Below are 27,786 nucleotides of genomic sequence, written 5' to 3'. Positions count from 1 at the left end.
ACCTGCCAAAGCCGTCATTCTCCCTACGTACGATTTCCTGCCATGATGCCTCTCCGAATTTCTCTGCTGGTATCGTTATCGGAGGTCACCAGTGATCCCAAGTACACGATAACTAGTCCGGTTATCTTCGCCCTTCAGTCTGATGAAGGCTTCCTCCATACTCTCAAAGTTACGTGTCATGACATCGTATTACTCCCTCCAAAGCGATGTTGAATGGCAGGCACGAAAGATCATCACCTTGCCGTAACCCCCTTCGCGTTTCCTGGGCAGAACGTCATCCTTCCAAACCTTGGTAATTACCCAATGCAGCGCTCTAGCCAGTGCCTCACCACCGTATTTAATCAGCTCTCCTGGTAGTTGGTCAACTCCAGGGGCTTTGTTGTTTTTGAGCCGGCCGATCTCCTCCTGAATTTCCTGGAGATTTGGAGTCGGAAGTCGTATGTCCTGCACGCGTGCTCCCAGGCTCATTACCATGCCGCCACCGTTATCTGCCATTCGCCCTCGTGCGGTGTTGCAGCAATCTCGCCCATGCTGCATTCTTCTCTTCCACTAACTGCTCACATTCGCCGTCATAACAGTCGTTTCTCTGATCCGGGGGCTCCGTGCCTAGTGCAGCGGTTGCGGTGCTTCCAATGGCAGATCGAATATCTATCCAGCCCTATTCAAGAGACGCTGCGCCTAGCGGCTCTTCCATTGGGAGTGCCACTACCAGCTGCTGCGCGTAGTCTTGGGCTATTCTACCGATTTGTAGCCGCCCACTGTTTAGCCTCGGCGGACGACACCGTCGAGAGTGTTGAGTGCAGACATACTGCAACGAGGTAGTGGTCGTATTCAATATTCCCACTTCGGTAAGTGCGTACGTTCGTGATGTTGGAGAAGAATTTACCGCCGATTAGAACGTGGTCGGTTTGATTTTCCGTTTCTTGTTTAGGTGATTTCCATGTGGCCTTGTGGATATTCTTGCGGGGGGAAAAAGTGCTTAGGAATACCATTCCGCGGGTTTATGTAAAGTTTATGCATCTTTGGCCGTTGTCGCTCGATACGGTATGCAGACTATCCGGTTCGATGACCGGTCTATACATTTCCTCCCTTCCTCCCAGGGCGTTCATGTCGCCGATTTTGACGATTTTGACGTCCCGCAGTGGGCATCCATCGTATGGCTGCTCCAGCTGGGATCGCTTCTCAACGTGGGTATTGAACTTTTTACAGTGGTTTAGTCAATCAGACTGCTAAATTTTAAATATTTAGTTAAAAAATAGCTGTACGGATTTGGATCCTTTGGTTGGAAATCCATCCACGATGGACGGATTTCGATTCAGGAGCAGTTTAGTTAATTCATTATTTTATCATGTTTTGCGTGGTTTTTAATGTGTAAATGTAAAACACTTCAAAAGTAGAAAGACCCGTAAAGCTGGGTAGACACCTTTACGTGATGTGTTACGTGGTAAGATCTACCACGGTTACATTGCCAGCTACAGGCAAAACGTGACCCAAAGAATACCTTCAGCATTATCAAATTCCGTGGTACTTATGAGGGTGTCGCTAAGTCGGTGGTCTCTATAGTTAAGTAAGTACTACATCAACACTTCCTTCCTCTCCCTAGTTACGGTGAAAATGGGCGTGGCCAGGAGTAGTAATCTTCATGTTTCTGTAATTTTTGTTTAGGACTGGAATCAAGGACCACTCTCCTTCTTGATTTCTGCTAGATAAGGATCTCAAAAGTAAATCATGAGTATCACTGGTGTCCAATCTACGAATTACACCGTAACAATGCTAATATGCGTCCTTTCTCAAGCATAGCTTACTACGATCTCAATTCGTGAACATAACTCAAAGTCTACCAAAATTGCATATACTGCCGTAATCTGACAAAGTGCCGTATGCGCCAAATTAAAACCTACATGATTTCCATTTTCTGTTAAGGTTCAAATGTCATACATCAAATCGACTTCTTTTTCTTGCTGTTCGCTTCTTTTTTTGCGGAGAGCCTACTTATTCGCTCAGATCTGATTTTGTACAATGTACACAAACATTTCAAAAGGTATCAAACTCTATATATTTCCACAAAATATAAACGTCCTTTTCAATACCTGTACAGCGCACAGATTATGGTGATACGCATAAACAACCTCAAACATGCATCTGAGATTGATTTGTTGTGCATCCTTCTCCTATTTACACAATTTCCTACATGCATTTTACATGAATGTAAAATTATGATGCAGTTGACTACCTTCTCAAATGTTCGTCCAGATTCAATGGATTGTTTACATGACCATATGATCGGTCTTCTCTCTGTGTACATGAACAGTGATGCCGTTTTAGCATTACATTATTATTTTAGCATTACATTACATTATCAACACTTGAATTATGAAAAAAAATAACCTGCGTTGCTTATGAATGCTTGCGTTTTTACAGTTCTAGCTCACATCTAATATTTAGTGTCAATATATAGCATGAAAAGTATCATTTTCATAGATTATTGCTTGATGTTTACGTACATATTCGAGAAAACAAGCATAACATATAGAACAAATCAACACGCAACACTGAACGATGATTTTCGAGTATCTGCAAAGTATAAGAGAGCGTGAGAGTAAATCGACGGTTTCCCCTCCTGAAAAAATATTTTTTCAACTTTGCAATATTTTCTGCAAAAGGCAGTTTTTTCAAATAATATTACGAAATTCATCCAAATGAAGCATCTCACGGATGTATTGAAGTCACCACTATATGTTGATGTAGTTTTAAAACAAGAGTGCTTCCCCGATTTAGCTGGGGAATGCATTTTCTCCTCAGTGGGCGGATTTTTTCCTGGGGGTGGTACAAGCACGTGGCTGTTTTCTTGTCAATGACTGGATTACGGTAATTTGGGCCTTAAAGAGCTGTTAAAGAGTTCGAAGAGCTCGAAAGCTCGTTAACACCATTTTTGGAAAATGGCGTATACGTCACTTTTTCAGATTACGGCAGTATTTGCGATCAGATGTAGCTCAAGATTGCAGCCAAAAACTCGATAAAATTTAAATTGGAAAGGAGAAAGGTTTTATATTTTATATTTTATATTGGGAAAGGGGCTCTTGATGAATAAAATTTTCTAATTTAACCGTACTATATTTTAGCACGTAGGCTGGACACGTTTTTCGTATGCCGGAAGAGCGTCAAGCAAAGATAGTATTCAGTAGATAACCAGAAAAAAGCCGTATGGCGTGATCGCGTACACGATGACTCTTTGCAAGAGGATTTGAGGGGCTGAACGTCCAGGGTGGATCGAGTCCAGTGGAGAAAGATACTCCATTCGGCGTAGGCGCATCATGAAGAGCTAAAGCCCAAATATATTCAAGTAGCAAGTAAGTATACTAGTCATCAACACGTCGAAGACGAAGTACATGATAGGAAGAGGCTCAAGAGAGGTCAATGTGAGCCACCCATCACGAGTTTCTATCGGTGGTGACGAAATCGAGGTGGTTGAAGAATTCGTGTACTTGGGCTCACTGGTGACCGACGCATAGTTGCTGGAAATCGTACGTACTTTGGACTCCGCAAGACGCTCCGATCGAATAGAGTTCGCCGCCGTACCAAACTGACTATCTACAAAACGCTTATAAGACCGGTAGTTCTCTACGGACACGAGACCTGGACGATGCTCGTGGAGGACCAACGCGCACTGGGAGTTTTCGAAAGGAAAGTGTTGCGTACCATCTATGGTGAGGTGCAGATGGCGGACGGTATGTGGAGGAGGCGAATGAACCACGAGTTGCATCAGCTGTTGGGAGAACCATCCATCGTTCACACCGCGAAAATCGGAAGACTGCGGTGGGCCGGGCACGCAGCCAGAATGTCGGACAGTAATCCGGTGAAAATAATTCTCGACAACGATCCGACGACCTCGCCTTCTTGGTGCACAGCGGGCAAGGTGGATCGATCAGGTGGAGGACGACTTGCGGACCCTCCGCAGACTGCGTGGTTGGCGAAGTGCAGCCATGAACCGAGCTGAATGGAGAAGTCTTTTATGTGCAGCACAGGCCACTCCGGCCTTAGTCTGATGATAAATAAAAGTAAGTATATTCCGGCACGTACTAAACCACTGTCCTAATCATACATCCGCCCAGTAGCAACGCCGTACTTATGTACAGAATTCATTTATTGGTATGAGACTTGCATATAACGACCCGACTAGAACGCGAACGATATCCTCTGACAAAATATTCAAATATCAAAGTTCTGCCCAGTTAAAAATACATACGCCGCTAATGGTGATGATGGCAAAAAATGACGCTGGCAGAATGCTGCCATTGTATCGTATTCCGCAGATTTCGCAGGTGGACGTGAAAATGATAATATAGACCAACCTTCTCCTATATCACATCTAGCCGTTGCAGAGTGTTGTAACGCAAGTCCATCTAAAATTAACACCAACCTTGTCAAGCCAGCGTAGAACTTCTCATTTTTAGTGACAATTCAAACTCGCAGGTAGGATCCATTTCCCAAGTCGTTTCTCCGAGAAGCGGACTACTGATTTCGAAAGTGAAAGGTCACCAACGGACGACGATTCTCCGGTGAATATTTTTCGGTAAAGCGGCTAGAAATAAACTCAAAATACGGTGCAAAACAAACCGAGACAACGCTGAACCGTTACCGATGAGGCAATGATGGGATGCGACGATATGGTCCGCCGTGTGAAATTCGATACCTCAACCGGCGGCGATGTGCGTCCAGAGGGTTATTTCGTTTCGAATGGTGATTCCTATCCCAGTTCGGCGATGTTGTTGCGAGTTGCTGTCTGGTTGTTTTGACTGACTGGTGGACAGTGAAGTTGAATCGCGACTTGTGAGCTCGTTTGGAGTGAAACGAGCGTGGGTGTGGCTTAATGACTAAATTTTAGGTGCTGTATACTTGCGATCTGGTTGACTAATGAGTGCGGCGAGTGTTGGTCATAATCGCTTAGTATTCTTTGGTCTTCTATTAACTATCTTCTATGCATCTAATAATTTACTCTACGATACGTTTCTTCTCCTTTTGTATTTTATTTAAATAGTATGATCCTTTTCTTCAACCAATCGTTCCGAACAGAATTCTTACCATGCTCCCATATTATATTTTAAACCTTTAAATTCTTCTACACTCCAAAGATTCATCCTCTTTATCCCTCTATCTTTCTGTCCAGCTTTTTTCTACCTTTATAGTCTCGTCCTAGTAACGTTTACCTTTCATTATTTTCGTTATTGCCATTAAACAAATATCCCGATACTTGACATGCTTTCAAACTTCGTTACAAATGGGAACAAACTAGTGGTTCACCATTCCCAATACCTTCAATGCCGTGTGGCAATAACTCAAACGAAATTAATTCGACCCAATCACAAGACGCAATTTCAACCGTTTGTCCACTTTTCCTACAAACAACTCTGCACCACCTCATCCCCACAGATACTTCTATTTCTTTCGCCCATTGCATTACTCGAGAACGCATAGTTCTTTTATATCCGATACAAATCAGACGGTATCGGGTTACGTTTACCATGTACAGTGGGATCCGATTACTGCAGACACGTTTCTGGCACCACCATGGCACCATATAATGTGTTGTATATTCGGCCGATATATAGCAAACCCGTCTGCATCCCGCTCGATCCATTCCCGTTTCTCGAGCGTATTGTAGATGAGACACAAATCGTAACTCAATATCCTGAATCCGAGTCGCCGTCGTCGTGCAGTGGCAGAAATTCCAACAAAAGCCGTGCGTTACTTCCAAATCGTATAAATTCCCCATTTCCCGAGTAAACCATATTTCTCGATTAATTATATTAGGAATATTAGCAGTTTTTACATGAAAGTACTTCATTCATAACCTTTGAAGTGATAATTTTGAAAATTCTTTGTACTTTGCATTAGAATGACAACTTCGCTGTTCATTTTCAAGATAACTAAACGAAACTTATTGACAGTAGGTATCAGATAAATAATGTTTTCAAAGCATTATTTACTACCTACTTTGCAAGTGGACACTTTTTTAAATTCTCTTTACCTTCTTAATTGGCGCTCTGATATTGCACGAAGAAGAAGAAGCAGAAAGATGATAATCGAAAAAATCTCCACGGGAAACCATACGGAAACCATTTCGTTTGAGTTGTTGCCACACGGCATTGAAGGTATTGGGAATGGAGAACCACTAGTTTGTTCCCATTTGTAACGAAGTTTGAAAGCATGTCAAGTATCGGGATATTTGTTTAATGGCAATAACGAAAATAATGAAAGGTAAACGTTACTAGGACGAGACTATAAAGGTAGAAAAAAGCTGGAAACACAATATTTCTATTCGAAATTTTATTTTCTAATATTACACTTGAAACACAGTATAAGAAAAGTCCAACCCCGTACTGCTTACCGTTTTTAATTAAATTGCTTTTAGAATTTTAGAGAAGAGTTTTAAAAACTTCTCCGTATAGTTTCCCGTGAAGATTTTTTCGATTATCATCTTTCTGCTTCTTCTTCTTCGTGCAACATCAAAGTGCCAATTGGGGTTTGATAAATTTATCAAATTGTGTGACAGCTTTCCGGATTTGTTTCTCATGAAATATATGTTGACATTAAGTCAACAATTTTCAATGATTATTTCTATGATGGCTGGTGTTTTTCTTAAAAACACTTGTCCTAATATTCGACAAGGAAAATTTGAACTTTTTGTTTTATAAATGTTGACTGTCCGAAATATAAATCAATGGTCTGGTGATAGGATTATCATTAATATATACTCTCAGTCACAAGTCACCCGTCTGCCATGCCACCCGATATCCATCGAGGCAAAACATGTTTCAGGAATGTGGCGTCTGGGAATCTCGAAATATGTAGGACCCTTGGTGCAAATTCCTTCCGATTCCAACTTGCCCCACGCCCCGGGCATTGCAATTCTTACCTTGATGTTGTCCGGCTCGCTGCAAATCTCCTTTTTGACCTTAATCCGGTGCGGTGCGGGTGAACAGCTCTTCGATGCCGATGTGGTCGCAGATGCAGCGGCCATCACTAGATCCATCGGCCACCGGTTTGCAGGTTGCGAATGTGACAATTTGTAACTCTCACGACGGCGTCACGCGCGTTCAGTGCTTGAAATTGGATCCTTTTCACATGGTAGCATAACAGCAGGACGCGATGTGCTGAATGAGGGCGCGAACAGCTCGGGTTTTCCCCCTTTTGTTGCGTTTCACTGTTCCACCGTTCGGGGTTTATTTTTTCGGTAGTTGTTTCCTACGGCGCAGAATATGTCGTCACTAATCTCAACCGTTCGGTTGCACAGTGGATTAAATACCGATCAAAACAGAACCCGAAAAAGGAGAGAAACGAATACTTAGCAGGTGATCCCACGCGGTCTAATCGAGCGGGTAAAGAGTTTTGATTTTGAAATTAAGATTCCATTCGATTGATTACGCGTGAAGAATGTGGTTTGGATATGGATGTAATTTGATCCGTTGTCTTCCACGAGTGATTTGTGTATTTTTGTTTCATTCTTTCCTTCTATTTGATGTTAGATCTACTACTGGTGCGAGACTAATACCGGAAGAGTTGCTTATCATAACTTCGTTCAAATGTATCGAAGCAGTTGTCCAATGAATGTGTTGAGGCATTTTGCGCCACTTCACTGCACCGAATTCTGGAAATAAGAGAAAATATTTCGGAAATTAGGGTTTCACTATGACGGGTACATGTTTGGTTGCAATCGTTTATATTCAACAAGCTGACCCGGCAAACTTTGTCTCACCACGTCTCACCAAAAATGGATCAATTTTCAGATATAATTTTTTGCGTACACAATTATTTATTAGGGGGTCCCTTAGCGTAGTTGGCTACACGTTCGCCTTATAAGCGAATGGTCATGGGTTCGATTCCCAGCCCCTCCACCAAACCCTCGTCAGTCGCCGGATGCGCAGCCCATTCGGTAGCGTTTTGGGAGACGCGCCTATCGTCATGGCTGCCTGATGACGAATGATACTTGTTCTTCTCGGAGGCATTCCTCCAACGTACCCGGATAAAATGGCAAACGAACAATGTAACGATCATTGGATACACGACATGGATAAACGGACACAATGGACTCACGATGAGATGGACTGGCAACGACAACAATACATAATGGCAATGGTAATCTAAAAATAGATTCTGTGTGGATTCTGCAAAAGCAGGATACCACAGTAGATCTCAGCACAGTAGCGATTAAGTAACACAGAGTGCCTAAACAAATAAATAAAGGAATAAAAACCCCAGATTAATCCACCTAGCGGTGATGGTGCCTTTCTCGTGCATTATAAAAATAGTATTTTGGCCATTACTCTTGAGCCCATAGTCTGATCTGGCCAATTTTCAATAGGAAACAATGGGACACGATTTTGCGTCGAATGCAACTTATTGCGAGTAAATCGGTTAAGGATAAGTACCTGAAAAATAAGTGAAATTTTTTTCTCAATTTTTTTTTAAAGTGGTATTTTGGCCATAACTTCCGATCCCATAGTCCGATCTGGCCAATTTTCAATAGGAAACAATGGGAATGCATGTGTCGAATGCAACTTGTTGCGAGCAAATCGGTTAAGGATAAATGCCTGAAAAGTTAGTGACATTTTTTAATGGGTGGGTGCGCACAGACACACACACACACACACACACACACACACACACACACACACACACACACACACACACACACACACACACACACACACACACACACACACACACACACACATTAGGGGGCAGCAGGGACTTTGTCCAAGGGCTTGACGACCCCTCCCCATGTCCACTGCGAGTTAGACCGGGACCATCGTCCCTAACCCCTAATCCCAAGGCGTCAAGCTACCCGTGCCGAGGGGATGCATGGCCAGGGGGGTGAAATAATAAGCCAGGCCTTTAACGGAGCCTGTGGTGTACCTGGGCACCCTCCACAGTAATTGTCCCTTACCGCGTCATGCTGGGCTCTGGCGTGGTGGACCTCTTTTCCCAAGCAACTCGTGGGACCAAAATGGAAAACCAAGTCAATTCTTCAATTTAGTGGTAGTAGTGTAGGCGACAACCCCTTCGCAAGAGGTGGGATGTTCAGGTCTCCGCCTAGGAGGCCAGAGGCAATAGTCGGCAGCTCACTGCGCAGCGCCAGCGTGGGTAGACGCCGGTAGAGGTTATTGACGGCACATGGCTTGTGGAGGCGATGAACCGCAAACGCGATGGGCTTTCAGCCTTCGAGGTGGCGACGGAACAGCTGGACCCCATCATCGACTTTGCGTCATCGAAGCATTATGTCAGTAAGGACCTCAAGAGGAGCTTGCAGAAACTTCGAAAGTCGATGCTGGACGCCAAGCTGGAGAGGGCGGTCGGGACGGCCAAGTGTAAACCCGTGAAATCCGTGGAGTCGAGGTCTACCCAGACTGAGGCCCAAGGATTCGCGGACTTGGGCAAGGTCGAATCGATCGAAGGCGTGCCAGCGAAGACGGTGGTACCAAAGTCTACCCAGACTGAGGCTCAAGTATTTGCGGGTACGTCGGGGGTGACTGCTCCAACGGAGCAGACACAAAAATGAGGGAGACAGTCTCCAGGGGATGAGCTCCCTGGGGGCTGCTTCAAAACGCGGAGGGTTACTACCCCGAACAAGGGTAGTGGGGCTGGGAAGCTGAACCCCGGCCAGGTACCTCCAAAACCGGGGGAGGAAAGACCTGGAAAGGTCCGTCCACCCAGGAAAGACGGTGGTAAGGGGTTACGGCTGGCTGAGAGCTCTCAGCCGCACCAGGCCAGGGAAATAGAGGGGGGTGACGCCTCCTGGACCCTGGTCAAGAACAAGAGGAAAGCGAAGACGTCAAGGGCCGAAAAGAAGGCCCAGGCGAATGAGGGTAGCAAGAAGTCTAGGGTAGGCGCCAATCGCTCCAGGGGCGATGCCCTAGTCACCACGTCAACTCTTCAAAAAATGTAACCGGTAAAAAAAAAAAAATTTCAATTTTTTTTGGGCTTTTTTTTGTTTGATTCCAATACAGCTTGCATAAGATAGCAAACAACCATATTTCTAGTAATAATGTTGTTCATTTTGTAATCATTACGAGGTATAGAGAATAAAAACCACGATTTTCAAGATAGAAACAAAATTTAAACAATTTGGCACAATTGATTGTCGAAAACTGATACATTTCTGTAATAATCCAGTAGAGCAGTTTTTCGACTGTAGTTTTCAAGCCTCTTCGATAATTTTTGAGAACACAGTTTCTCAACATAGTTTAATGATGTAAATAATGCACCTGGAATGTTTCAATGAATGAATGAGTTCAAATTTGAATTTCATAAAGACACATCTCTTCAGTAGTATCAATATACGATCAATCAATATGCGTTGAGTATTGGAAAAAAGTCAAAAATTACATAAAAAGAAAAAAGAAAATGAACACACGAAAAAAAGATTGTTTATACGCAATAATATCATGTCTAGCTTTTCATTAACTATTTAATTAGCCATTCTGTAAAACTAAATGCCATTCTGAAAAAAGTGTATTTCACTTTGGTTATTTTGAAAATGTTTAAAAAATATGTACCGGCCCGCCTGCAAGTGGTCAATCTGAAAATTGGCCCTTGGCTTGAAAAGGTTGGGCAAGCCCGTTCTAAGGATTCCTTCGAGAGTTCTTTTACTAATTGTTTTTGGAATTCCTTCGGAATTTTTTTTTAGGAATTTCATTAAGAATACCTAGCGAAATTGTTTAAGATTTTTTTTTCAAATTTCCTTTGGTAATAGCTCCACGAACTCCTGCCAAAATTTAATTGGGAACTTCTTCATTATTTTTGAATGAATTACATCAGCAATTATACTAAGATTTTATTAAACCAATTCTTCCAGTAATTCCTCAAAAAATCCCTTCCAACAATCTAAAAAAAATGGGATTCCCTTGAAATTTCATATGCACACTCCTCCGTAAATTTTATTAGAAATTTCTTAAGACCTTCGGACATTGCTTTAGAAATTTTTACGGAAATCTCTTTAGAAATTAATTCAGTAATTCTTTTTGGAATCATTTAAAAATTACTTCAAAAATTCCTTTGGAAATTTCATTTGGAGATTCCTTTGACATTTTCGTTAGAAACCTTTCCGACAATTTCTTTAGGATTTTCTATTTCATTATTTTACGAATTTCCAGGAAAAAAAATCATCTAAATTTCCGGAATAATTCCTGCAGAAGCACTTTGTATGGTTTTACTAAAAGCAAAAGGAAGTTCCAATGGAAGTTCCGGATATATTCACAAACGCCTTTTCAGAGGATTTTTCGAAGAAATCCCTGTAGGAATGTCGAAAGGAATTATAAGCGTATTTTTTTTATTATTCCTGGAGAGAGTTCCTGGTGTGGAAGGAATTTCTGAAGGATTTTCAGAAAAAATCCTGGAGAAATTTCAGAATGAATTCTCGAACAAATTTCCAAAGAAAATCATGATGCATATTTGATGCTGGGTACCTTGCGTGGGCGCGGCGTGTACGCAGCTTGAAAAAACGCTACGTGGGCATCGGCCCATAACCAGCCACATCTCAGAGGTAAAGATAATTCATTACTATCGGAACACTACACACATGACACTACTCTTGCAAACGATAGGCGGAAATCCATATCCTCAGTCTGACTTATTTTACAGAGTTCGTTCAATGTCAAGGGTTAAGGAAACAGATTATTTTACAAAAAAGTTGTACAAGGAATTTTACATAGAAGTCGACAACAATAATGAAAATGGATTGGAGATCGAAGTAGTGTTGTGTATCATGATAACTTCATTGTACTCATTAATTGACGGGAAAGCGTCCAACGCAATTGTTGGAAACCGAGATACACGCTTGCTCACTTTGTGCCTGATGTTGATTCACGGCTCGGAATTCTCATGATTGAAGAATATTTTCATCTCAATTGATGACCTAAAATCGGCTGTAGCTGCAGTAGCAACAAAAGCAACATGACTCGCCGGCTTTGAACAGAGCCACAAAAGTTGGCAGACGTGTTAAAGGTAGACGAAGGAGCTGTAGAAAGCTTACGTCTTATTAGTGATTTAGCCTTATCGAGCCAAATGTTAGACCCCAACCTTTACTCAACCTTCGAGCAACAAATTCGTTAAGAGTTTCCGTTTGTAAAAAATCTGCCACCTAGTTTGTACATGTAGGGGAACTGTACCAGTTTTGGCCATGTTCCTAATTTGGCCAATTTTGCGAATAACACCAAAACTAAAGCAATTCGCAAAGGTTTTATTAGTTTCAACAAGAGATATATCCCTCACGCTTCAACGCTGCTTTCAACTAATCGATTATTTTGGAAAAATATGTATTTTTCAGGGTTGGCCAAATTAGGCACTAAGTTGGCCAAAACCGGTGCACTTCCCCTACAAGCATCTTGCTGAATTTGTAGAAAAATGGTAATATGAGAGAAAACTGATGTTATAAACATACAATATAATAAATAATTAATTTCCACATGAGCTTCATAGACGAGCAAGCTGGAGAAAGATGCCACAAGATTTATAATTCGTTCGCTCACATCTAGCTAAACAAACTTCTCCGGAAACCAACATGTCCGACATGATGAAGACAGCTTTATTAGCGCATTCGGATCCGAAGATTGGCTGTTTGGTATTGCAGCAACGATCTCCTGAAAATCAATTCAATCTGGAAATGAAGAAGTTTTTAGCAAATCCTGATGAGGAAATTTACGATGCATACGAGGATGACGTGCAAGATCAGAGATTTGAATGGCATTGACTTGATTCAATATAATATTATTTTTTTGGTGGTCCGAAAATGCCCAAATGCTTGTTCTAGTTTTATATCACAACATAATATTAGAGAAACTCAGATTTTACAGCAAACAATTTGGGGAAATATGGCTGTGGAGGGTTAATTTCTATTTTCAAAAAATTTGAACAGCTAAATTGCTCATAAAGGCACTTGATGTGAAAATTAAAACTTTGGAACGAGCTGAAAGTATTTTAATTTTCAGATATTATTTTAACGATTGTTTTCGATCAAATTGTCAATCCACTCTAGATTGATTTCAGTTCGAGTTTGATCACTTTCTTTAGAACTCATGAAGATGTTTCATTTTGAAAATTTGTCAACTTTCACGGTAAATTTTCTCATCGTTTCATTTATATAAACACAATAACTGCACGGATCGATTGATGACAAAATCTTGCAAATCAGTATATCCGTTCGAGAGTTATATTGCCTCAAAGAAATGTAAACTTCTTTGTAAACTTGTATATACAGAAGATAGTAATATATCTAGAATATATTATATTATATTATTATATTATATTATATTATATTATATATAATAATGAAATGGTCTGTGTTCGTATCCGCATAACTCGGAAACGGCTGGATGGATTTTTTTCATTTCTTCAGCAGAAACATTCGTTATCGTTTCCGACGGGTTTATATGATATTTCCTTATGCGAAAATCACGGGTAAGATGGAGTAAATCGTGAAGAACTAAAATTAAGAATCGTATGAAAATTTCGCATGGGAAGTTCACAACGCGCGTTTTCGCCTACTATGCAGGACGACGTCTGCCGGGTCGACTAGTATTTTATAAAACACTAAGAGAACCCACCCGATTTCGCTCCTGTTATATTTTCGATCTGTCAATCATTTAATTGATTGCAGCGTCGCACTCTAGATCGATTTCAGTTCGAGCTGGATGACTTTCTTCAGAACTCATGCAATCGTTGCATTTAGACAATTTTCCAACTTTATCAGTCAAATTGATCAACTCTTTCTTAGTATGTACGAACGCAGCTGATCCCAAGACGAATCGATCAGTGAGGAAATCTTGTAAATCAGTCTAACCGTTTGTAAATAAATGTAAACTCATTAATATATATTACTAGCTGTATGAGCCCGGCCTTGCTCGGAGTTTTCAGTTTGATTCGCAATTTTTTGACAATCGGAAAATGAATAAACCAATTGGTCAACAGGATAATTGTCATAAGACGAGTTTGTACAATCCCATTTAATTCCAACACTTGATTGTACCTTGTCAGATACGTATTTCGACCTCAACAGTAAGGTCGTCTTCAGTGTCTCGTACTTGACTCGACGAGACACTGACGATGACCTTGCTGTTGAGGTCGAAGTACGTATCTGTCAAGGTACAATCAAGTGGTGGAATTAAACGGGATTGTACAAACTCGTCTTATGACAAGTGAAGCTCAAAATAATTTTATTTATTGAAAATTGAATTAAATAAACTACGATGAACATGGGTATTGATTTTTTTGACGTAGGACTTACGTCTCTCTTTACTATACCGGGTGTCATTTCAAAATTTCTACATTGGCCGCGTTACGCTGAGTTGGAAGATTTCAAACGTTAATAGCTTTAACCCTAGTGAACAGATTTCTGCAGTTAACCCCTCAATCGACAGCTTTCAAGTATGCTTTTCATATTAATGCTTGATAATATCCGAAAACTTGTTTCAATAGGCCTAAAACTGTTTTCAAAGCAAAACATTGAATTCACGAAAACCTATAAATATGGGTACCGCATCATTCTTGCATCATTCCATTACCACGTTCTGATTGGTGCAGACGTCAACGAATGAGCTCACGCTAGGTCTGCTAAGAAGGCATAAAATAGCGCAGCGCGAATTTTTCCTCTCAATCTGATCGAAACAGGCAAAGCAATAACAGCAGCGCATCGTCGGAATTTTTGAACGGTTGCATCATCGTCTCAGCCACGCATTCGCAAACCTAAGCCTTTTCAAGAGCACGGCAGAATCGTCAGTATTCTCATCTCAGGTCAACATCATCGGCATTTTTAGCCCGGCATTGTCGAGAAGCCAACAGTAAGCGCGGCACGGCGGTGTGTGACGATAGAGTGTCGACGACAACACTACTGATCAAGTTTTCTCGGCCGATGGCAGCAGCGGTTAAGCGTTTGGTATTCCTGCAGACATCGATTCATAATGTTTTAAACAATCATTAACTCCAAGTTGAACCGCTCAAGAGGAAATTTTCATCTAACATTGTGAATGGATCTTTTCAGAACCACTAATATACTTACTAAAGAGTTTTTCGCAATAGAATCATTTTGAAAATGTAGTACAATCAACTAATTAGAGAGCGTTTGCGTGACAATTTTATTAATTCGCGTTCCTGGCGATGAATTGTTACAAAATTCTGTCTTCCTCGCTCACGACAAAAGAAAATGTGTTTCTTATTCTAAGATTTCAACGAAAATTTTTGAAATTTCTCCATTAGAATTCCAAAAATTGTCACTGTTTTGAGTCTAAATATTTCAATTTAAAATTTGATTTATTTGTTGATGTGAATAGGTAAATAGGGACACGGCAGGTGTTTCCGTCCATCGTCGTAGGGGCTAAAACCACAGAGAACAGACATTGAGGCTCGAACAAAATTTCTTGCAAAACATGTGTAAACAAACACACCGAACCTCAACGCCATCGACACAATCTCATTTTGACAACACGATGGCGCTGGCATGCTCTTGCATGCATAACGACACTAGCGCACAGTGGTATTTTTTGATGACGCTAGCGCTGATTATGCACGAGATAACGGCGACATTCCAAAGTAATTTCAAAATGAACAGTAAAAAGTTATCACAACATGGCGAGTGGTGCTTCAACGTCTGTTCTCTGTGCTAAAACCAACGAAAGCAACGTACATTTGCTAGAACTCCACTATAGCAGAACGTTTCACCTGAGCTTACGATTTGGGACGTATGATTTTTACAAAAAAAGCGTCTCTTTTATTGGTTTTCGAGACTATGACGAACAGACGAAAATACCTGCCGTGTCCCTAGCTACTGAATTTTGTGTAACTTTCAAACGTTGGTATAAAGCTTTTGAATATTCTTGGTTAACGTGACTTTGTGTTTCAGCAAGTATACTCTATTACCACTATTACCACTCTAGCTAATTTGAAGAGTTAAGGTCACTCCTGACAGAATCCAAGTTTCAAAGTGCTCGCGTTTTCGGGGGTACACCACTCGATACGGAGGCGGCGGACAACTGTCATTTTTGTTGATTCAGCTTTGCTGCGTCGCAGCATGCGTGAAAAAATAAAAATGACAGTTGTGCGTTGCTTCCGTATCGAGTGGTGTGCCCCCGAAAAGGCGAGCACTTTGAAACTTGGATTCTGTCAGGAGTGAACTTAACGCAGTAGCGTCGCGGTATCACAAAAGACAAGCAATGTAGTGGAGAGACATTGCGAGGGGTGCTTAAACGTATAATTCAATGTGCAGCATAACATGTCGAAATAATGTGCTAGAAATCATCACATGACCCCGTTTTGGAATCTTAGTTTAAAAATGAAATGTTGAAAAATGTAATTAAAATTTTCAAAAATTGTAAAATTAGTGTAATATTTGTAATTATCGAACCCCTGGCAATCATTTTTAGGCGTTAGTCATCTTTGGTAACCCAAGATGGTGTGAATGTGCTGTCTGTTGCCCAATATATGGGATTCTCGAAGTGGACCATGTTATTAATATACTATACTGTATACTATATATGTGACAAATCATTTTTGCTTGGTTGGTCAACGTAAAGGTAGAACCAACAAATGTTTTGCGATGTATTCATCAAAAAGGCGGAACATCGGCTTAAGTTGCAATGCTATAATGAAGAAATCATTCGTTTTATTGATCAATGTAAAGGTGTAGCCATCAGCTGATTTACAATGGTATTATTCATCGAAAAGGTGGAGCTTCGGCGGATTTCCTATGCTATAGTTCATCTTTTTGGCAATTATGGCATTGAAAATACTTCGAATGTCCCATATATAATTATTTTGATAGTGAACTCTTTTATTCATTACTTATTATTTAGAAAATAATAATTTTGAAATGTTTTGTCACTTTAATTACCCACGACTAGCTGTGAGCAAACGATGTTCAATGGTCTTATTCATCAAAGGGGCGGAGCTTCGGCTAGAGTTCTGATATAATGTTAAAATCATGGCTCAGGCGAGTTTAGTTCCTGCTCAAATTTTATCTTGAGCGGTCGGTAGAGTACCAACATCCAGCGACAGGGACAGGCCTGACAATAGTCATCGTCGCAACAAGAAAAACCTCAGTAGCGACGAGATTTATTGTCTTCATTGCTACTCGACGCATCGTCAATGACGCGCGCAACGTTAGCTTTCGTCGTGCAACCAAATCGTCATGACGACAGCAAAGAACGAAGACTTCATACCATTATTCTTCAAGCGGCAGCTGCCCTGCGAAGATTTTTATTATTACTTTGTGAAAATGAATTTGAAGTAACGTATGAAGATGTTATAAATGCTATCGAAACATTTATGTTACCAAAGTTCGTACTATTTCTTTATTCTAGACGTCATTATGTTTTTAACTACTCCGTCTATAATGAAGTGCAATCGATTATGTGAAGTAGTGGCGACGGAAATCGTCTTTTTACTTTTGGCTGCACGACTATCTTCGTGGTAGGCATGCGGCATGAAGAAACCGAATAGGTGTCGCGTCGGGCAATGTTATGACGAAGACAAAATTTTTTTCGCTTTCTTCATACGACGAGAATGACTATTGTCAGCCCGGACAGGGATGATGATATTGCCGTCTCTAGAAATCAAAGAATTATCTTTTTACATACTTTCATCAATGACAAAAAAAATCAACATTAGATGAAAAATCGATTGATAGCTTTCCATTTTGATATATTTTCTCTAGATTGGTAACGAAACGTGCTGAATAATGCTGAGCAAAATATGTATTTTTACATGCTTGGTCCTACATGCCAAGTCCTACGTCCACTTCCGGTTATGTCACAGACATTACCCACTGTTAGTTTTTTCAATTAATTATTAGTCTAGACGTAATTGTCATAATATACTACTTTATGTCGTCACTTCAACGTGGTATTGATATGATTACTACAGTATTTGGTAGAGCCATGCATCTAATTCAAGATGAAATTTGATCAACAGATGACAACTCATACATGTGACCAGAGCATTAGTGATTAATCATAGATTTAATCATGATTAATGAATAATGGGTTATTTAATCATTATTCTTTAATCATAATCATACAAAGAATACAATTCAATCATTATTCACTGAGCGTTAATCATAGATTTTTGCATTTAATCATTATTCACTAATCATATTCATGATTGTTTTGAGTTTATTCATTAATCATCAATTTTAATCATTGCATACATCGCTTTTATTCATTAATCTTTAATCATAATCATACAATTTTTATACCTTTAATAACATAATTTGGTAGAAAGTTTATTTGATTATTCATAATCGTTAATCATTAATCATATGGATCGTTAATCATTAATCATACACATATCGTTAATCAAACTTCAACCGTTTTATTCATTAATCATAATCATATTAATCATTGTCGAATATTAATTTAATCGTTAATCATAATCATTAATCATTGTCAAAAATGAATAAATCATTAATCATAATCTTTAATCATAGAGTTGAATGATTTAATCATAACAAATTTAATCATTCATTGAAAGCTTTATTCATTAACGCTCTGCATGTGACCATAGTGATATGATGATATTGTACCAGATAAGTGGATTCAGGGATGACAGCGTCGTTTCAGCGAAAGTAGCTGAAATAGCATGCGAGTTTTTAATCGACTCTGGTGCACAGGTGAACACGTTCACAGAATCTTCATTTAGGACACTTATGAGCAACGAACGATACAAGAGCAAAGTTTTCTACTTGCATAGTGGGTCGGACAAGTCGTTGAAAGCTTACGCATCATCTGGTGAGATAAACGTAGTAGCCACTTTTGAGGCAAATCTGTTCTTATCCGAAGAGCGACCTATCCTAATGGAGAAATTCTACGTCGTCAACGAAGCCAAAGCATTGCATTGTTGGAAAGGTCCACAGCTACAAGGACAGTGTCTTAATGCTAGGAAATTGAAATAATCGGACAGCAAGAACAAAGAAGTGGCATCCATACTATGCAACGAACCGTTTCCCAAGTTTAACGTCCCTCCCGTGAAAATCTATTACGACAAATCGAAACCACCATGCAGGAACGTTTTTGTAAACATTCCACAAGCGGTCAAGCCACGAGTAGAAGAGCGTCTACGGCAACTAGTATCCGCCAATATCATTGAAAGAGTCGACGATGATATGGATTGACTCCTTCTATTCGTCATTGGTCGTCGTCCTGAAAGGAAAGGAGGATATTCGGCTCGTAATAGACCTTTGAGGACCGAATCGCTATATTCATAGATCTCCTTTCGCTATACCAACCCTCGAGTCAATTTTGGTTGATATTGATGGAGCAAAATGGTTTTCGACAATCGACTTGACAAACGCATTTTTCCATGTCGAACTAGACAAGGAATCGAGGCATTTGACGAATTTCTTTACGGAATACGGAATGTTTAGATGTGTTCGTCTACCATTTGGTCTGCAACGCGCCAGACTTGTTTCAAGGAATCTTGCAAAGGCAAGTCTTGGGCGGTTGCAAGGGCGTTTGAAATTGCCATGACGACGTTCTAGTGCATGGCCGGACAAAAGAGGAACATGACGAGAATTTAGCAGGAGTGCTTGCTCGCCTCGAAAATCATAATGTCAAGCTAAATACAACTAAGTGTGTCTTCGGAAGCCAGGCAGTTCAATTCATCGGCTTCATTCTAACGGCAGGAACAGAAATATCGTGGACCGAAATAGAAAATTACTCCGAAAACGATGGCGAAGTAAGAGAAGCTCTGCAACACGATTATTGGCCGGATATTTTACGTAAGTACGAAGCCCAAAAACGAAATACATATGAATTACCTCGGAGGCTTGGTCTTCAAGGATGAAAGGACTGTTCTTCCTTTGGCTCTCCGAACAAAAGCGATGAAAGCCGCACACAGCGAGCATTCAGGGGAGGTTGCTATGAAGCGTATACTGCGTAACTTTTTCTGATGGCCCGTTATGTCATCCGAAATAGGTAAATACGTGAAAAACTGCGAAACTTGTACTCTGTTATCGAAGAAGAACCCCCCGCTACCGTTGTCTAGCAGAATCCTACCGGAAAATCCTTGGGAAATCTTGCAAGTGGACTTTTTGTCAATGCACACCTTTGGCTCTGGTGAGTTTTTAGTTGTCGTGGACCTACTCGCGACATATTACTGTTATGGAAATGAAATCTACAACGGCGCAATGTACCAACACTGCACTTTGCGAAATATTCCAGATTTGGGGCTGTCCACTTGTTATCCAAAGCGATAATGGCCCACCATGTCAGAGTTCGGCTTTTACTACGTTTTGGGAAGGCAAAGGAGTGTGGGTAAGAAAATCGATCCCTTTAAGCCCTCAAAGTAATGTTCTGGTAGAATGTCTAAATCAGGGCATCATAAAAGCTCTGGCAGCTTCAAGAATTGATGGGAAAAGTTGGCGGGTGGCCCTACAGCGATGCATAACCACAACAATCTCACCCCACACGCAAGGCTCGGAGTAACACCCTTCGAGCTTTTGGTGGGGTGGAAATACCGAGGCATGTTCCCTAGTTTATGGGGTCCGACGAGGTCAAAGCAGATGGACCCCATAAACTACAGGGACAGATAAATCAACCCAAACTTTGAGTTCAATATACGCACTAATGAGAATATCGCAGAAAAAATTTACCCAAATTTGGGTAGTTTCCCTTTCTTTCCCATGATTGTTGTCAAAACTAGAGCAAGATGCAAACAACTCACCGGGGTTACTCAGCCCAATAACCCTAATTTGAATAAATTCAATATCCTCAATTTTGAGTTAATCAAGGTCCGCTTTGGATAAATTAAACTCAATTGTTTACATGGGATTAAAGGCAAACTACCTAGTGGTTATGCACATATCGCTGTAGGGCCACCCGCCAACTTTTCCCATCAATTCTTGAAGCTGCCAGAGCTTTTATGATGCCCTGATCTTGACGTTCCACCAGACCATTACTTTGAGGGCTTAACGGGATCGTTTTTTATCTGCTGAAGGAATGAAGAAAATCCATCCAGCCGTTTTCGCGTTATGCGGATACGAACATAGACCATTTCATTTAGAAGAAGAAATGTATATGTGAGATTTTTGTAGTCGCCACACAAACTCTCCTCAATCTGTAATCAGCAAATAATTATGAAGTATCAAGCATTGTTTCCAATAGAAACGTGCACTTTTATCAAGTAAGTATCTTCTTGATTTTTTACTATTTCTATGAGCTATTTTGAAGATATTTTTTATCATATCTCAGCAATGAGTCCACGTATTATCAACATAATTCAGCTAAATAAAGCTGGTTGAATATGCAATGTTTCATATATAACTTTATATATTTGTGAAGTAGAATTGAAGTTTGATACTTTAAGCAATATGCTCTACTTTTCGATAACATAATAATTTTTAAGTTTCTTCCGGGAAGTTATATCTTACCGATTCGTGTCGGTATTAGCAATGTTATACCACAGGTTATACTATTTTCGAAAAGTTGTTGAAAATATCAAACTTTTGGGGGTACCTATCTAACTTTTGGGGAAAAGCCTGATTGGTGATTCCATTGAGGTTTGGCATTATAAGCAATTTTATGCATTTTCAAGACCATCGGTACTCAAGATACGAGATAGAAACTCGTGAAAAAGACCAACTTGCACCGGATACCATCAGTACCCGAGCAGGAGAAATTGGCTCAATAATACCTAATTCTGTAATTGTAACCATACTCTGTTATGAACTAGCCCTGCATAAGAGGTAAAATACCAAAGGAATAATACCAAAAACTAATATGCACAATACTTAAGCCATAACATACTCAGTTATTAAATTGAATTTCAATACCAAATGCATAACCAATTATTATTCGTTTGGTATTGAAATACCTAAGCATGTTATGCCTCAAGTATTCTGCATATAAGTTTTTGGTATTATTTTTTGGTATTTTACCTCTTATGCAAGGCTACTTCATACCAATTTCTGTTATCGAGGTCGTCGCTCCTGCTCGGGTAACCACTGCATGCATTCGATTTCTGGTAAACTTCTGCGTTAGTATTATACCAATATGGAATATTATAGAACACGTTTGGTTCAAAGTTTTGAATTATTCTTCCTTTTGCTATAAAATTTCCCTAAAATGTCAAAATTGAAGTTGGTCGGGCTTCAGCCAAACCGCACTAAGCGGCTTTTTGACTGACTTGTGATATTTTGTTTGTAGGAAGGAAAACGAAAATCATTTCATGTCAATTCATGCCTACATTTATTGTAGGATATCCTCAGTTATAGGATTGAGAGATATTTAATAGAATTCATCAAATGAATCTGATAAACGAAAGCTTGGGCAGAACAATGGATTGGTGCTTAGTGCGATCTGGCAGAACCCCGGCCAGTTGTTTAGGATCTAGTGCGCTAGCAAAATCAAATGGAAAAACCATTCGAAGGAATAGGATTTCTTCGAAAGTATCGGTCGTCCATAAACAAGAATAAGGATGATAGTTCTGGTGCTGCATATTAGAATCAGGATAGTCAAGAAACCATTTATATTTAAGTGGCTCGAGTACTCCTATTGTACAAATTCATATGATAAAACCGCTCTGTAAAAATCTATAATCCATGTCACTTACCAGTTTTCCTAATATTTTCTAATATGAATTCAACAACAACCGTGTGGACATGAATATATTTCAATATTCATGTTTGGACATGCATATATTTATGATATTTATAAATATCATGTTCACGAAGCTAAAATAGGGCTCAATAAATGTCTTCATTAGAAACTCACCTTGTCGTGCTCCATTTGATAAGTTGATCTAAATTGACAGTTTCCAATTATCGATTAAAGATAATTGACATCTTAAAGCTCAACTCAGGCTGTCACTTCGATTATTCCTCCTATTTCTACACGATTAATATTGCCTAATGTCCAATGTTCATTCTCTCACAGCACTATTCAGTCTCATATTTCAAAATTATAACCGACGTTGTGTGTTCACTATTATCCAAACTCTAGTACCTATGCTTGGATAAAATTGATCAAGACGCGAACTGTTTCATAAAGGCGCTAAATTTGCCAATTCCCTACTGCGTGTGTAATACCTTCGTCCGATATTTACAAACAACACTGTTTCGCGCAAAAATTTCGATATACCGTTCTGGTTATTGGTCACCACACCGCCAGAGTCAAGGGATCTTTGAACTTCGCACGTACGAACCACCAACTGTGCGCGGGTATCGTATTTTAAAAGTATCAAATTTCAGCATTTCTCACTGTTCAGCACTCTTCGTTTGCATTTCTCGCTACATCTCTTCAATACCCAAGCAATAATGCACTGTTGGATACACTTCCACGTTTCGTCTTCGCACTAATCATGATTCCAGAATTTGCACCGCAGGCTTCTCTCTCTCACAGAGTACTATTTTTAATTCATCGCTTTCACGATTCTCTTTCACTAATTTCTATTAGCTCACCCAACTTCTATGTTTCGACCGATGGAAAATTTAAATCTACCAAGCGTCTCCTTCACTAGTTGCAACCGCCGGACTGTATCACAATTAATAATCCATCATCGCTCGGTGCCAGGTGTTTGCTCTTCTCTTCATCATCTGATCTGTTGCACCAAACAGCGTTGCGGCAAACTTCTGGCCGTTCACTCAATTAAAAATAAATTTTCCACAACGACTCAGCGCGAGAAACTGCACACGACCGAACGAGCAAATATCCTCCTCCGGTATCCCAGTTTCAAAAACAAACTTTGACCGCATAAGCAGTCTACCACCGCATGGAATTGACCGGTGAAGCCGATTGGAAAACACGTCCACTCCCGGCGAAGGTTGCTGCGAATCTATTGCTGATGTTCAGAGCGGGAACGTGCTTCACCGGCAGCGATGGCACCACACAACAACAACGCGAGCGCGATGCACAGTGACGGGGTTTCCGCCGAAAGGTGGACGAAAACCCCTAAGAAATTTTCCACGCGTGCCCAAGATCGCATTCCTGTTGTTTTCATATTCAATACTGTGTCCGAACATAGTACCATTCGAAGAAAACTCCCGGCGCACTTGAATACGAAAGGGTTCTCGATTCAAATTAAAATATCATGTATATGAGCCAACATGTTAATCATTATTATTGTATGTTGAAAGTTGAACGAATCACAGTCCTGCTTGATGTCTCGCCACTGTGCGGTGGTTCAGTTCAACGTTTCAACATTTCGACGTCTCTGCATCGTCCCGCTCCGCTTCATAAGTTTAGTCGGAAAGTCGATGCGGAGGATATTGAATTACAAAAACTGCACGATTATTGCGCTCTCCTTGCGCTGCTGCCAGCGTTATTGTAGGGATCTCGGATCATGGTTGGTTGGTGAGAGAATATCATGCTGGCTGGATGGGTGCTTGGCTGGGTGGTGTGGTAATTTGATGATCACCATCGAGGTATCATCCTCAAACCAAAAAAAAGGATAATAAGAAAAGTGTGAAGGTATTCTTTCGTGTTCCAGGTGCGTAATAAATTTTGCGTTATAGACATGTGACAAAATAATGGCTTTTCAAGTTATAGTATCAGGTCATTTGCTGAATACTGTGCAGCCTACAGTTAGTTGACCGAAAGCAAAGAGTTAATATCAAAGCATCCCCAAGCGGGAGTGACGATCTCGAGAACAAAAATAATTATTGGTATGAACTAGCAGAACTATCAAATCTATACTTTCGCCTCTAATTCTATCATGAACATGTACGTCTAAGTTTGGAAGATGATAGTAGCATTTCCATATCATTGTAAATTGTTCAACTTCACGTAGAAGTAATACACTCATATCATTAATAGTGTACTAACCCTGGTGGATGCATCCATCAATTCAGCTGTTGTTGGTCGACGGTACAGCAGGTGTGCCTTTACTCTGCTTTGTTCTCTTCGAGGCAGGGATTGAACTTATCATTCCATTATCATTTAGTATTCAGCCAATAACTCATTCCAGAGGCAGAATTCCGAAAAGTCTTGTATGGCGGACTTCTAAGTTAGGGCATCGGCCCTAAGGTAGGCTATCTGCGTACCAAAGGGACCGCCTTTAAGGCGTACATAGGACTTCTCGACCTCTGTACCGCACTGGTCTCTGACGGCAGATATGACGTCGTTCGCGTTCGTAACCTCGTCCAGTTGCTTCCGCCCCAACGACCTCACCTCTGCTTCGCCTCTTTCCTTAGCTTTCTTTGCGGGTCGAGACATCCGCTTTGCACTACTGACCAACTGCCAGGGATTTTCGTTCCCTTATGATGCCTTTCGTCTTACGCCTGGTTGGTGCCTTTGGCTTTTTTAAGCCGAGAAGTCAGCTTCTCGGGTCGACGCCCTTCGGGCTCCTCTGCACCCCGATCTGCTTCGTCCAGACGACGTTTAGCCTTTATGGTCGCACGTAGTTTGGCTTTGCTCTGGGCGCCTTCGCCGGATTACTGCCTGAGCCGTATCGGGTTAGGCGCAGTCTTTTCTTCATTGGCCGTCAGGGCCAAATCAATCGCCTCTTGGACCTTGGGCCTCTTGGGATATACCCCGTTACTGCTGGTGAGACTCCGGTGCTGCTAGTTCCAGCCTCCGTCACTCCGCTCTCCGCCTCCCTGGGAGAGGGGTTTACCATGGTTATCTTTGCCATGGGAGGGAGGCCATGCAAGGGTTGACACGTACGTGTTCAGAACCAGATCCCAAGTAACCAAAGTTCCTTTAAGAGTACGTTTTTAGCTGAAGCAGCTCAGTGAATCTCGACTTGAGTCGAGTCGGCTTTACAGTTGAGGACGAAATACGTATCTGTAAAACAATACAACGTGGTGGAATTGATTGGAATAGTACTAAACTCGTCTTATGAGCATGAGTATGAGCATGATTGACCGCCCACGGTTGCTAATTCGTTTTTGCCAGGTCAGCTGTAATTACACAGAGAAGCAACAGATGATGTTTGGGACTAACATTATCTTCAATGTGTAAGACCTGGCGACCTAACAATAAGCAATACCAGCGCCGGCCGTGTCCGAATGCAGGTCAATTAAGGAATAGGAAAGAAATTGTTGACGTGATACTCCCTTTGATAGAAGCCGGCGAGTCATCTGCACTTCCACGAACTTCCACGTGAACTATCTGCTTACTTAGCAGAAATGTGCCAATTATGTTTGTTGTGGTACATAAGCTTTTGTGACGACTTGAATACCTGCTCAAAGCACCCTCATTCTTAAAGAATCTGGTGTTGGTGTAGGCAAATTATTGCAGTTCAGGAATTCCAAGTTAAGTAGCACATTAATTATCTTATTATCATTTCTTAGTAATATATATCTTATTACCATTGATAATATTGCTTTATTTGGCAAACAAAAATAATTGAATCCCCACTTTAGAGTAGAACTTATTTTTATTTTGAAATCAATTTTTGAGTATAAGGTACCCCGGGGCAAGTGGGACCTAAAAAACGCTAGTTCAGCAACATTGTTAACGCATACTTAGAAAACAGGGTATTTCAGGACATTTACCACGGATACATCATTATATGCTTCCGTTGTTGAAGTGTAGACGTGTTGTAAGCCATTTATTCAGTTACAAAAAATATTGGTAGTGACATAAATGAATTTACCTGTGGGACCCACTTACCCCTTCAAACGGGGCAAGTGGGACCTATTCTGCTTTATACTGTTGAACAAAACTAATTTGAAGAATGTAGATATAATGTTCATGTAATTTCTGAGTCGTAGTATTTCAGATCATGGATAGCATAGCATAGCATAGCATATCTGACCGCACACTATCCTGGGTTGGCTGTCGATAGGGACGTTAGATGCGCCAGAAAAACAGCCTGGGGCTTGCATGTTTTTCATTCAACGATCCCTTTGTTCAACACCTGGCCAGGTCCTTACGATCAGTGGGGATTTGGGTGGGAAGTGTTGATTAGATACCTACTTAAGAAGATGCGGAGAACTCGCGCGACCTTCATAGGTATCTGGAGTTGGAATTTGGATGGGTTATTGAGGGGTGCTTTTCTTGGCGAAAAAGCGTGATTATATTTTTATTAGATATTGATCGATCAATAGATATTGTAAAAGGTGATGTTTTGTTCTTGAATGTAATATGAATGAATAGATTTTGGCAAAACAATTCCATTGATTTTGCATTCTGCAGCATATAACTGAAATAATAAATTGCAGTAATATTAGAGTGTGATGTAATGTGATGCGTCTTCAGAATCTACGTCAGCACCCAATGTTTCTGAAAGTGAAGATAATTGTCATTTGGTTAGGTAAATCGTTTATGACAAGAAGATTGTTTATAAATGTTTATGCGAGATTATTTAAAATATATGGTAATTTGAGAAAATGTATGGAATATTAAGAATAAGTGTATAAAAAACGTAGAAATTTATGAAAATCAAAGGAGAGCAAATTGATCCTTGGTGTGAAACAAACTTCACCAGCAACACTTGTTTCAGCTGAAAAGAAAATATAAATATTTAGATTGGGATTACAATATTTGAAAAATAGTTCACAGTGTCCCTGACCGAAGGACCTCAGCTTCAAGAAATCAGCGTCACTAGATCACCGTGTGTCAAAAATTATAAAAATACAAATGGTAAAAATTATTAAAATAAATATGTTTATTCTATTGTATTGGAAATGTTACCTTTCCTTTGTATCTTGTCAGTTCCTCCCGTTTTTTCTAAAGTTTGATCATCGAACGTATTAAAATTTTGTCAGATAATAACGTCTTAGGCAAATGATGCCCTCTCGATCCGTATTTTTTAGTAAATTTTTAATAAATATTTTAATGAAAATGTGGAAAAATAGATATT

The 27,786-nt window shown here is 40.4% G+C and overlaps 1 protein-coding gene across 5 annotated transcripts in view; it reads right to left on the bottom strand.

Moving 5' to 3' along the window:
- The window catches only part of LOC134225660 (sine oculis-binding protein homolog), a 120,740-nt gene extending 96,804 nt beyond the window's left edge, over positions 1 to 23,936 (bottom strand). The window contains exons 1-3 of one of the 5 annotated variants that reach the window (XM_062705918.1): positions 23,069 to 23,936; positions 22,755 to 22,985; positions 6,917 to 7,648 (exon numbers count right to left, since the gene is read on the bottom strand). In XM_062705918.1, coding sequence (XP_062561902.1) covers positions 6,917 to 7,033 — 117 coding nt within the window. In that variant the 5' untranslated portion in view covers positions 7,034 to 7,648; positions 22,755 to 22,985; positions 23,069 to 23,936. Of the gene's footprint in view, positions 1 to 6,916; positions 7,649 to 22,754 lie in introns of all 5 variants that reach the window. The other 4 variants (XM_062705919.1, XM_062705917.1, XM_062705920.1 and 1 more) reach the window with 4 other exon arrangements.
- Positions 23,937 to 27,786: the final 3,850 nt, after the last annotated feature.

Source organism: Armigeres subalbatus, chromosome 3, assembly GCF_024139115.2.
Source record: "Armigeres subalbatus isolate Guangzhou_Male chromosome 3, GZ_Asu_2, whole genome shotgun sequence".
Lineage (NCBI taxonomy): Eukaryota > Metazoa > Arthropoda > Insecta > Diptera > Culicidae > Armigeres > Armigeres subalbatus.
This window is presented reverse-complemented; position numbering and strand designations above follow the sequence as displayed.